This window comes from Apodemus sylvaticus, chromosome 11 (assembly GCF_947179515.1).
Source record: "Apodemus sylvaticus chromosome 11, mApoSyl1.1, whole genome shotgun sequence".
In the NCBI taxonomy this organism is placed as follows: domain Eukaryota; kingdom Metazoa; phylum Chordata; class Mammalia; order Rodentia; family Muridae; genus Apodemus; species Apodemus sylvaticus.
This window is the reverse complement of record NC_067482.1, coordinates 86,142,255-86,155,695: the sequence shown is the minus strand read 5'-3', so window position 1 is coordinate 86,155,695 and position 13,441 is coordinate 86,142,255. Positions and strand designations below refer to the sequence as shown.

General features: G+C 42.7%; 1 protein-coding gene across 1 annotated transcript in view; it reads right to left on the bottom strand.

Annotated features, from left to right (window-relative positions):
- Vwc2 (von Willebrand factor C domain containing 2) overlaps positions 1-13,441 on the bottom strand; it is a 146,093-nt gene that overhangs the window by 119,316 nt on the left and 13,336 nt on the right. Inside the window, exon 2 of the mRNA XM_052198979.1 lies at positions 166-295. Within this exon, the coding sequence (XP_052054939.1) occupies positions 166-295 (130 nt within the window). The remainder of the gene's footprint in view (positions 1-165; positions 296-13,441) is intronic.

The following is a 13,441-nucleotide window of genomic DNA, read 5'->3' as shown; positions in this document are numbered from 1 at the left end:
AGAGAAACTTTCAAGGGCATGTCAGATCCTTTAGCTGGAAGGACTTCAGGCAGAAGCCAAGAAGTCCATGGAAACCCATACATACCTATATATTCTACTGACATGAGCAGAGAAAGTGCTGGGGCCTGGGGCTCACACCATCCCCATGGCGGGCATTCCACCTACCGTTTTTGCAGATCGGGCAGCACTGATCAGGCTCATACACGGGGTCCACACATTCCGTCTGGGGACACGCCGACACTGTGCACAGCACTTCACCATTGGCTTCACAGCGACACCGTTCACATGGAGACACCTGAGACACAAGCCCATATTCAGGGTCACACCTCCCTTACACAGGCCTTACCCTATAAAGTCATATCTTTATCTTTAGGGATGAAGACAGCTAGGTGTTTTAGGAATGGCATTTTTTAAGCGCTTAGGACCAGTATTTTTACAAATGTGGACATAGGCTCCTGGTGTTTACAGGTTTCCCTAGGCTTAAGTAAAGGCATTCACTAGGGCTGGTGGCTGTTCTGAGCCTCTCAGTTCCAGTTTGGACAGCTCTCATCTGAAGTGACTTCTTTATAAACATCTCTTTGAAGAAATACTTCTGTTGCTTCTAAAATCAAATTATTACTGACTCCTTGCTCAACAAAACCTTACTTTCCCATAGCCCTGTTAACTCTGTATTCACTGAACCTCATATGGATCGTTCTCAATATTTCTTAGAATAGATAATCAGGGGGAAGAGAAAGCATAAGACACTCATATGGTCCTTGAGGCTTGGAGCCCCTTCCCAGGATCTATGAAGCTGTTGTGTCCCAGAGTTCTTAGAGTGACACTAAGTGCCCTCCTGAAATGGTTGGCCCTGTTTATTGGTAAGGAACCCAAGATATAGAGGGATTAGACAATTTGCCATTGCCAGATTTCCTAAGTGATCAAGCCAAGATGCCCCAGAGGGCTCTTGACTGTAGGTCCATGCTGGCTCTTCCTTCTCCAAGGTCCCAGAGGATCATCCTTCATATCATCAGTAGTACCATGTTCTTATTGGAACCAAGGCTTTAAGAAGTATCAGGGTCTTGCTGACTGCCTGCCTCTCTTTTTCTCTGTCTCTGTCTCTATGTCTGTCTCTCTTTTTCTCTGTCTCTGTCTATCTGTCTCACTTTCTCTGTGCCTGTTTATCTGTGTGTACACACATGTGTGTGTGTGTGTGTGTGTGTGTGTGTATACACATACACAAAGACAGAGAGATGCTACATAGAGAAAGAGGGAGAGAGAAAGAGATGTGGGGAAGAAGGAAGACGGGGAGGGGAAGAGAAAAAGAGAGGAGGGGAGAGAGGCTTAAGAAATTCACAATAGCCCAGAATAAAATTTTGGCTTACTTTGCAAGTTAAAACCAAGTTTACAATATAAAGGGACAGTTTTAAGAAGTATTTTTGACACAGTATAGTTTGGGCGATTTTGTCATTGCTGCTTTCGTGAGTTTTCTCTGGTTACAGCATTGCATCTCTGCCTCAAGAGCAGATGTAGACAGAAAATAGCATTAGAAAACTATTGTGAGTTTTTAAAGCAAAGAAGACCTTGAGTTGCAAGAGAAACTGTCAAGTGCATGTCAGATCCTTTAGCTGGAAGGACTTCAGGCAGAAGCCAAGAAGCCCAGATGGTGTGGATTAGAGATGCAGAGCCATGCTGCCCCAGGGGAGCAGAGGTTGAGTTATCAAGGGGCAGGAAGGTCACATATCTGCAGATGTCCTTAGGAAGCTGCTCAATAGCTAGACACCCACTCTTCAGCTAGGTCATACTCTAGGTAGAGAGAATGGCTGGATTTAAAGGAGACAGAATAGGATATATGTCATTCTCTTAGTTAGGTAGAGGACTGAAGAAATTTTGTGGTCAGGAGTGTGTATGATTTTGGTGGAAGTGTCAGACTACATTGTCATGCAGGAGACAGGAAAATGAGCACTGAATGGGCAGTTCTGAAGTAGATCTAGGTCCTGGGCAAAGTGGGAACCCCATTATCATTCATGAAAGACTGACGTGTGGGAATTAGGTATCTGTAACCTGCTGGTGAACTTTTGCCTAGGTGGCAGCAGCATGGCACAGGGCACTTGAGGGTGCCAACAGAGATAGGAAACTTCTTCACATCAGCCTCTCTTTGTAGGAGGTGGTATGGCCTGAGCCTGGGATTGGAGTAAAGCCAGCCCAAGTGTGGGAGCTGATGAGAGTAGACGTAGACGTGTGTGTGTGTGTGTGTGTGTGTGTGTGTGTGTGTGTGTGTGTGTAGTGGCTCAGGGGGAGGGTACAAGGGAGACTAGCTATAGACATGCTTAGAGTAACCCTGATGTGTGCCTTCCCCTCCTAGCCCTTGAGTGGGAATTCCAGACTGTGTTAACCATAATCCAACCCCCCACCCCCCAACACCACCACCACCTAGGGTGGAGTACTGGGACTGTGGTGAAGTTCATTGTTCGTTCCAGATCTACAAATTCCTGAATTAAGCAGGTGACCTGCCCAGCTACCTGAGCAGTGGGGCCAACACCTGCTGAGCAGTCAAATCAGTTCTCCTGAACAGACCTTGGAATTGGGGGAGGGGTCTCGCCTGAAACTTTAAATTCTGAGTCTTCCATTAAACCTTGGGACTTTGATCAGCAACTGTTGCCTTGGCCTCCTTCTTCTCTTGCCGCCTTCTCATACATCCCCAGCTTCCCTTCTAGGTAACAAGTTCTATGTAACTGTGGGCAGTTACACTGATGGAGGGCAAATCCTGGTGTTTGAGAAATGAACAAATTGTTCACTTCTCTTGTTGCCATCAGTTAGGCTACATTTGGCTAACCAGGCATGTCTCAGAATAATGCTACCTCCTGATCGGGAAGCTCAGCAATACTTATCATCTGAATATCTTGACTTTTACTTTTCTACTCTTGACTTGTGCAGAACTGTGACTCTTTTAAATGTCCTCCTGAATCCACTTTTGCTGACTACAGATGGAGCTGAAATGTGTCCATCAAAGCAGGAATAGGGCTGAGTTGTTTCCTCCAGTAAGCCATCATTCAACTCCATCTTCTAACCTGTTAGATGACCCTGTTGAAGCATATGAGATGTTGATAGGTTTAAAAATAAATAAAACAGAGAAAATGCAAAAACCCAGTGTCCATGGGACTCTAGGAGCCAAGCAAGGAAGTAGTAACCAGGCTCAGCATCAGCAGACAACACTGAAAAGTAACTACCTCTTAAGCTGATGGGGACCCAAAGGGACTCAGGCTAGATCTTCTCATATGTCTGGCTCTGATCCAGACTGGCCATCTACCCTTCTAAAACAGACTGTGTTTAGTGGCACCGGGCACCAGCAACATACCAGGAAAGATCCAAACATGTGTCTACAACAATAGTTTGGTTCTCCCAACTGGGAGTGAGAATGAAGATATTCGTTGTTCATTCCATGATTCCAGTTGCAATTTCGAAGTGTGATCTTCCTCTGCCACCTTTTAGGATGGTGCAGGTACGATGGTATTTGGGGTCAGCAGTGATGAACAAAGTGGTGTAGCTGGGCCTTGTGAGGTTTGGTGTGTTGCTATGTACTGTAATACTAAATACTGGCCCCCAAGGCCTGATTGCCTCCAGGCATGAGGAAATCTTCAAGTACACCAAGTGATGTTATATAACCTTGATTCTTAATTTAAAACTATTGGTTGAATAAAAATGCCTACAGCCTATAGCTGGGCAGAAGAGAGGCAGGCAGAGTTTCATTTCCTGGGCTTGGGGTCTGAGGCAGAAACCAAGAAGAGAGAGGTGAAGGAAGAGAGAAGAAGATACCATGGAGTAAGGGATCTTGAGAACTGGCCAGGAGGGCTGGCCAGCCAATTAGAGTAAGAAAGACCCAGGTGGAACATGGCAAGTTATAACTTAGGGTTATTGACAAATAAGTATACAAAATAGTTTAGAGGGTCAATATTTGCCCATCTCTAGTGTTTTTAAGGCTTATTAGAAGCATAAAGGTTTCCCTTTTATTTGGGAGCTAAATGATCAAAAGAGGGGTAAAAATCCTTGATTAAATATTTACCACAATAGAATCTGGTTGCGTCTGCCTGAAGATTTCTAACTTCACTCTGCTGGGCTTTGTCTCTTGTCCACATGGCTCTTTTAGTTACCACATGGGGCTACACTTGCAAGCAGCAGCTCTTTGAAGGAAAACTAAGAAATGCATCCTAAACCCAGAGCAGAACACTGAAGAGAACACAAGCTTAGGTTTATTTTTTTTTCAGTGAAACAACTCTGACTACCAGATGGATAATAAAGTGTAAATAAATACAGTAATTCCATGGTAATAAAAGTAGATCAGTCATAACTGGGGATGCCCTCACACCACTCAATAGTTCTATGTTTGCCTATACCACATAAACAGAAGCAGCAGGGGCTATGTAGTAAGTACTGAGTCTGCATCTTTTGTTTCAGTATAAGTTGACAATGTAGTTAATACAAGAAATTAGCCTCAAGTATAAAATGAAGACCATAAAATTGAACACTGTGCCCCACACATGAACTAGGTGTTCCTATGTGACCTAAAGACTTCCTGCAAGACTCTACCTTTCAAAGAGTCCATCCATCACCAGAGAATCAAGCCTCAAACATGTAAAGAATCAAGCCTCCCACAAGATGACGGCAAGTTTTATACATTTTATATTAGCAAACTTGGATGGAATTAGGCATCTAACTGTATGACGTTCTGCCTTGGTCAGTTCTGTAACTGTAATTCTAATCATTAATATCACAAAGAGGGACCTGCAGAAAGTTCGTTAAACTTAAATTCTGTTCTTGCCTATGTCTGTAACTGCTTTCCTGTGGAAAACAAGAATTTTTTTTTTTTTTTTTGTGAGACAGGGTCTCATTGTGAAGCTCTGGCTATCATAGAACTCACTATGAAAACAAGGATGGCCTCATACTCACAGAGACATACTTGCCTTTTCCTACCAAGTAGTAGAGGCATGTACCAACACATCCAGCTGGCAAACAAGAAACCTTTACAGACACTTTCTTCCTTCTCCTTCCTATCTACATTGCAACATTTTCACACACCATAATTGCCCCTGATCAGGAACACAATACTCCATTCTCAGATCAATTCAAAGGCATCCTCTTGCTCCATGCTGCAAGAAAGGGGTGTTGACATGGAGGAGGAGGAGGGGGAGGAGGAGGAGAAGGCAGAGGAGGAGGAGGAGTTGTGTGTGTCAATCTTCTTGTCATAATTAGTTCCCTCTATTATACTTCCTATCCAGGGGTTGTCATAAGAACTGCTAGAGTGAGTACCATGAAATCCCATGGGGGCAAAAGGCAGCACTTCTTGGTGCCTAGGGACAAATTCGATGCTAAATGCAGACACTAACTCAACACCAGACAAATGGGAGGAATGAAAATCCCAGAACAATTTCCAAAATGATTGCAATGCTTTGGTTGATGGGATTAATTTAAGTTCAGAGGAGTATGAGCTAATAGGCGTCAGCTTGGATCTTTCTCCACCAACATGACTCATCACAAAAGAAAGCCTCCACTTCACCATTTATTGGATAAGTTTATCCATTTGTCATCCTGAACTCCAAAGTGTGTGTTCTGCAATTAAACAAAACAAGGTTGTCCGAAAATAAAGATATATACTAAAACTCACTCCCCATTCTTTTCCTTTCTCTGAAACTATTTTAGTTCTGGGACCCCCTAAATTCAGGCGGGCAAAGAGAACAGAGCCAATCTCCCCATTGTTGTGGAAGGGTCTGGTGCTGTCTGTATTTTGATGTTAATGTTGCTCTCCTGGGAGCCGCTGTGGGTGAGGAATGAGTCACATACTCAGGTGATTTCTTGTAATTTCTAATGAAAAAAGGAGCCAATCCCTAGGTAAGTAGGAGGGACTTCCAGGTTGGATGGGGAAGAGAGGAAGAGGAGAGAGAGAGAGGGCTTTTGGATGGGGATAGCATGAAGACAAGATGTAGCTGTTAGTGTCTCCTGGCTTCAATGTCTGATCTGCCAGGATTTGCTTCCAAAGAATTTAGACTTAATAAGCCTTACAAGATTAGGATTTAGTTGTTGCACCCAGGGATTGAGTTACCATTGCTTCTGAACTAAGTTTGTGCTGTGTTTTCCTTCATGCAGTGACTTGTCTGGGTTCACAACAAAGATGGTGGGGGATTTGAGACATGGGGCTGGTGTGGTAGCAATCCACACCAAGCTGGGTGGAGGGATTTTGGAGCTCTGAGTCGAGAGAGTTTCCATGAGATAAGAACTGATCAGAGAGACCACCGGGGCAGAGTAGCTGGGTGAAGATAGGAAACTTGTCACTCGTTTTAATATTTCCTATAACACCCTCCCTCCCCATTGTGATAACATTTACCACAAGACCCTCAGCAGAGGCCAGGCAATGGGAATATTAGCCTTGGAATTTTAGCATCACGAGCTATAAACTAAATAAACCAATTTTCTTCATGCTTTCCCTAGCTGTGAGTATTTCAGGAAAGCACTAGAAAACATATGTATTGACAGAATCAAGCAAGGAAATGTATGTGAAGGACTCACCCCACCCCCACCCCCAAATGAGACTAAGTTGCACAGGACATGATAAAAAACATTAACTGAAAAACCTAACGCTTGCCCAACCTTATACAAAGTGCTACAGGATTAGATACTACACCTGAGAATATTTACACACTTAACCCACAAGGAGTTATGGCAAACAGTATGACATTCATTAATGTGTTAATCTAAAAAATATTTTTATTAGCATGTGTGTGGATGCACATGCTTACTTTGAGGCCAGGGGATAGCTCAGAGGATTTGCTTCTTTCCACCGAGTGGGTCTGGAGAGTTGAACTCAGGTCACCAGGCTCAAGAAGAAAGCATCTTTACCCACTTTATCTCACTGGTTTCTAAAGTGGTAACTTAAAGATGAGGTCTGAAACTATGTAAAGGGGAAAGGAGTAATAAGCAGATAAATATAAAGTATGTGATCAAGATTGCTTCTAATTCTGAACATTGTCCATAAGCCAACAGCCCTATTACCCCTTCTTTTTAGTCTAACCCCCTGCTCTTTCTGTAGATGTCACTGTATACTTGTAAGCCAAAACCTCCTGCTTTGTTGCTGATATAAAAAAAACCTTTTGTTCCAACCTATAAAATGGAAGTTGGGAGTTGCATTCTGCAAAAAGGGGGAGGGTATACCTGATATAAATAAAAACTTTTGTTCCAACCTATAAAATGGAAGGTGGGAGTTGTATTCTGCAAAAAGGGGGAGGGTAGACCTCTTGGCATCCCACACAGCAAAGAAACCTGTATTGAAATCATGGCCTTGGTTCGCCAACCCTGGAAACACTTAGCTAGACATTACATTGAGTATCTTTGAGAATCATGTAAAGAAGTCAAAATGTTTGCCTGGGTGGGAGAAAATATCAATGAGATGGGGGTGGGGGTTAGAAAGTGCCAAGTGATCATTTTATATGTAGATTCACATAGTATTTGTGTTTATTGTATATATTGTACTTGTATTGTACATTATATATATTTGAGAGTTTCAAAGACAAAGCTTTCTCTTCTGGTAGAATGACCAAGTACAGAATAAACTAGGATACAGGTGAGATGACTGTGATACCTGTACTAGGGTATGTAAGCATAACAACACCAGAAAGACACAATATCAGGCCAGAGTCAGGAGGGAAAGAGGGTGGAGATGCAAACATAGAGAGAGGGGCATCTGTGATGATGGACATCCTCCTCTCCTGGCCCTTACCCAGTTGGACAAGATGAACCTGGATCTACACTAACCAACAACAATGCATTCAGTTCCGCATACCTGCCCTGCTGAGTTCCTATCCTACATCAGCATGGCCAAAGGCAACGCAGCCAACCTCCTGTTTTATTCTTGCTGTATCCCATTGTCCACCATTGTGAACTAACCTACCAACTAACCAACCAACCAACCAAAAGCCCCACACAACTGCTACAGTATTAAAGGCTGAACCACAGGGTGGCGCTATTAGGCAGTGATGCACTTTAAGGAGGTGGGACTAGTGAATGTCCATGGAACAATTTGAGACATAAGCAACTTCAGTCTCTTCTTCACATTCATTTATTTCCTGGCCCTGAAGTGAGCAGCATTGCCGTGTTCCCTGCTCATGTGATTATGTGATGTCATGACTTAGGCTCAAAAGTATCATGGGCTGGAATTTCCAAAAGTGCAAGCTGAAATGACCCCTCTTCTGTTCCTTATAAGTGCTAACTAGGCTCGACCCTGTTTAGCTTCTGAGATCAGACCAGATTAAATGCATTCAGGGTGCTATGGCTGCAAACAACCCCTTGTTTCTTTACAAGTGGATTGCCTTGGGTAATTTGTTACAGTGGCAAGTGTCAGATAGATGATGGAACAGCAGTATTTGGTTTATTTGATTGCTATGGAGATGAAATGAATGAAGACACACGTGGCTTAATTAGTTGTCACAGAGGATATGATGGGAATGGAACTACAAGTACCAGCATTGAGAATGTACAAGAAATTCTATAAATCAATGGTGAACTATTTTTACAAATTGAAAAGAAAAAAACCAATGACACGGCAAAAAGCATAGGACAGCTTGAATAACTAGTTGAGTATAAACGAATATGCCATCTGATAAAAAAAATCTAGGAAGCCCTAACCAAATGAAAACACATTCATGGGCATATACTCACATAGTGATAATGTGGAGGGCAAAAAGTTTGAACAAATGAGGATTCTTCCCTTTTCTGGTTTGAAACTGGGAATGAAGGCTTTGAATTATATAGGAGGTAACCAGGGAGAGTTGGAACTGAGAGAAAGTCTCCAAGATTTTGCTTCTGCTTCCATTCTATCTCTTTAGGAGGGAGATAACAGACACTCTGCAGCTGACTCCAAAGGGTCCTCTAAACATGTTCTCACTGGTTGTAGCTTACCTACAGGATAAGGGCATTTGGGGCCTCCTTTCATAAGCATGAAGGGTCTTCCCCCTAGGTAGGCTCTATAGCCACGCCCTGGGTCCATCAGCAAAATGCCTTCCATCTGGGTACACATCCAAGCCCAATACACTGACTCTTTGGCACCAGTTAAATTGAAAACTAGAATCAAAGCAGTTGAGAAAATAAAACTGAGTACAGTTGACTGTTGATAAGAGACCTGATAAGTTCTGTGTCACACTAATCACAAGGAATCTGAGATAGCAGCAAAAATACAGGAATGATCATACATGAAACAAATATATGAATCTCAAAAGCATGATGAAGAACAGAGCAAGTTACAAAAGAACAAATATGGCATCTCATAGCATGTGCGTATAAGCAGCAATCCTTGCAGGGTCATGCAAAGAAAGGCTCACAGGGGTGTGCTCATGGAGAGAATGAGAAAGTCAACACATAAGGCTAACTGACCTATATCTTCTTATGTGATTTTGCTTCTGCTTCCATTATATCTCTTAGTGAAGGGAGAGCAAAGACTAAGAAAGGAGAGTGAGTTAGTTTCATATGTATTTTTTCATCTCATTAGGAGATGGGGATCAGAAATAAATATGGTAAGACAGAGCATATGAGGGAAGTATGTACTGTCTATACAGCCACCCACTGCTTATGCTTGTTGGATATATTTTATATGTGATCTTTTAAAAATACACGTTGCATGTCAAAACATAAAAATACATCTACTTAAAGTAGGCTACTTTAAGTATATACTTAAAATATCGCTGGAAATATCCCCTAGTCAACTCATCATCCCCACCTCTAACTAGCTGGTGGCAGTTTCTGGTGGCATTTCTCTGGGTTGCATCACTTGCACTAGGTGACCAGACAGTGAGGAGAGTGATATGGGTATCCCATGTTGCTCTGCTGGGCCCTGTCAGAGGTTCTGACGGACTTTTACCCCAGGGGACTGGCTTAAGGATGGTCCACAAATTGAGCAGGAGAATGTCTGACATGTTAGTACATGAAAGACTGAAACAAAATAACTGCAGGTTTCTAAGCTATACTGGGCTATGTAGCAAGACCCAATCTCAAAACAAACATGAAAACAAGTTAGTCAATTCGTTCAGATCTCTAGGGGTCAGGGTGATATTGACATACTAGTCTCTTCTGGGCCTTGATGCTACCATCCCAGGATGAATGACACAGGCAAAAGAATTCCATGTACCCATGCTTCTGAAGCTAGAGTAAACCATATATCGGTCTGTACAGAGCCATATTGGGGCAGTCATGCACATGGTCAGAGTTTGACTTTGGTCAAGGTTAACTTCTCCCAGATAGCCAGGATCCTGCTCCACCTAGGGTGAAGTGCTCAAAGTAAAGGTTAAGTTCATTGTTCCTCCAGGTCTAGGAATTCCTGAATTAAGCAGGTGACCCACCCAGCTGCCAGAGCAGTCAAGACAAGGACCTCCAAGAGAAGCTAGACAACTTCCACCGGAACTCAGCCTGGAGTCTGGGGGGAAGGCTTTGCCCAAACTGTTAAAAGGTCTGGCGCCATTAAAGTTTCTGGCTTTGATCAGTGAATATTGTCTTAGCCATACTTCTTTTCGCCCCTTCCCTTCCCTATTTATCCCTCAGCTTCTGTTCCAGAAACCCACTTCGTAATAGCTGCAGGCAGCTATGGAACCCAACATCGGTCTCTTACAGACTCCAAACGGTTGAAACTGAATGTGGTGTGGGCAGGAATCTCTGGCTATTGAGACAAATGGTTTCCAATTTTTCCCAAGCAAGACAAGTAAGGGTCAGAACAGAAAGTGAAGGGCACCAGGTGGTATTGGTGGGACTGTGGTTGTGTCCACATTGTGACTGCACAAGGATTTGGGAGCAGAAATTAAGTGAAGCTGGTCACATTTCTTGTTGAAGCTCTGGGCTTTCCATATGGAAAAGCCAGGCAGAGGAAGGTATCCAGTAAATGATTAAGATACAGAGCACTACAGCGCCTGGCACACATGGACAGAAAACAAGCAAATATTGCCTCCAAGCCCAATTCTGCCCAACTGAGTGTGGAAACTAGAGCATGTGACTTGTGTATCAGTGCTGCTTCTGAAAGGTGAACTTAAAGCATCACTCACAGTATGCTTAGGCACAATAAACATATAAATTACTATAGGGTATAGACCACTGTTAGAGAAGACTAATATTGTCTTCTCTCACCACACATATAAAATTTCCTTTAACCAGAGAGACACAAATCTATGAAGACTCAGTCTTTCCTGTAAAACTGAGTCATATTTGCATGGAACCTATGTACGTCCATCTGCACGATTAAACTGATCTCCAGGTGACGTATACTACCTACTTGTACCAAGTATTCTATCAATAGTTGTCTATTACTTAGGGGATGACAAGAAATTCAAATGCAAATCTTTTAAGTATTCTTAGTCTACACTAGATTGAACTCACAATGCTAAGCCTGTCATAGGAGTGCTGGGTAAACTCTGAAATTCTGTTCAGCTAGGTTTTCTTCTCATCATCTCTTCCAAGTCCTTCCAGCTCTATATTTTCATGAAGGCCCCAAAATTTAGTTTTCCAAAGAGCAAAACCACCCACTACCACAAATAACCACTTATAACTGCTTAGGCTCAGTTTGTAGGTATTACCGGGGACTCCAGTAAGGAAGTCATCATTTTCAGTGTATCTGGAGATGAACTTTCAGACATTGGAACTCAAAAGTCTGCAGGGCAAGCTACAGTTCAGAGGGAATGAAAGTGTAACTTTCATCACAGGGAAGCCTAATCATCTCTACTGTTGGAAACAAGGAACCATGGGTGGGAGGAAGACAGTCAAGGACAAAGAGTCAAAAGCTGAGTGCATCATAAGTATCCCAGGTGCTTCTCAGTCATTTGAAATTCTTCAGGTGAAAATTCTTTGTTTAGCTCTGCATCCCATTTTTTAATAGGGTTGTTTGTGTCTCTGGAGTCTAACTTCTTGAGTTCTTTGTATATATTGGATATTAGTCCTCTGTTGGATGTAGGGTTGGTGAAGATCTTTTCCCAATTTGTTAGTTGCTATTTTGTCCAATTGACAGTGTCCTTTGCCTTACAGATTCTTTGGAAATGCAAATCAAAACAACCCTGAGATTTCACTTCACAACCGTCAGAATGGCTAAGATTAAAAACTCAGGAGACAGCAGGTGCTGGTGAGGATGTAGAGAAAAAGGAACACTCCTCCACTGCTGGTAGAATTGCAAGCTGGTACAACCACTCTGGAAATCAGTCTGGCGGTTCCTCAAAAAACTGGACATGACACTTCTGGAGGACCCTACCACTCCTGGGCATATACCCAGAGGATTCTCCAGCATGCAATAAGGACACATGCTCCACTATGTTCATAGCAGCCTTATTTATAATAGCCAGAAGCTGAAAAGAACCAAGATGTCTCTCAATGGAGGAATGGATACCGAAAATGTGGTATATTTACACAATGGAATACTACTCAGCAATTAAAAATAATGAATTCATGAAATTCTTAGGCAAATGGTTGGAACTGGAAAATATCATTCTAAGTGAGGTAATTCATTCACAAAAGAACACACATGGAATGCAGTCACTGATAAGTGGATATTAGCCCAGAAGCTCTGAATACCCAAGACATAATTCATATATCAAATGATTCCCAAGAAGAAGGAAGGAGAAGGCCATGGTCCTGGAAAGGTTTGATGCAGCATTGTAGGGGAGTACCAGGACAGAGAAGTGGAAAGGGGTTGATTGGGGAAGGGGCAGAGGGAAGAGGGCTTATGGGACTTATGGGGAGGGGGGAACTGGGAAAGCGGAAATTGTTTGGAATGTAAACAAAGAATATTGAAAATAGAAAAACAAACAAAAAATCTCAAGAAAAAGAAGCAGCAGCAGAAGAAGAAGAAGAAGAAGAAGAAGAAGAAGAAGAAGAAGAAGAAGAAGAAGAAAAGAAGAAGAAGAAGAAGAAAGAAGTAGTAGTAGTAGTAGTAGTAGTAGTATCCCAGGACTGGGGAGAGGTATCTGAGAACTGTGACCTAGCAGGGTTTTTTTGTTTGTTTATTTGTTTTTTGTTTTTGCTAGCCTGGATGGATTCTGAAGACTCCAAATGTTTTTGGGAAAAAGCTGACCTCTGCTATAGTACTGAACCCTACAAGTACAGGGGCCATTCAAGTGTTCTGATAGGGAATAGACACTTAAGACACAGAACAAAGAAGGGAACCTATGATGACCAGAGATCCTGAAGGAGCTGGAACAGGACATCTGTCAAGCATAAAGCCTCCAGCACCACTGGGGCTGTAAAGAGGAAGACAATTATTCACAGCTATGGAAGCTAAGATGCTGCTCCCAAGAAAACACAGGACCTGTAACACCTCAGGCAGTTGGCTGGATTCTGTAACAAGAAGCAAGGCAAGAAGCCAGAGAGCTGGCAAAGATAAGGTGACCTTCCCTATAACTTGATGTTATGGGACTCCTTCCTGTCTGGGGTAAATGAAACCTGGCCAGTC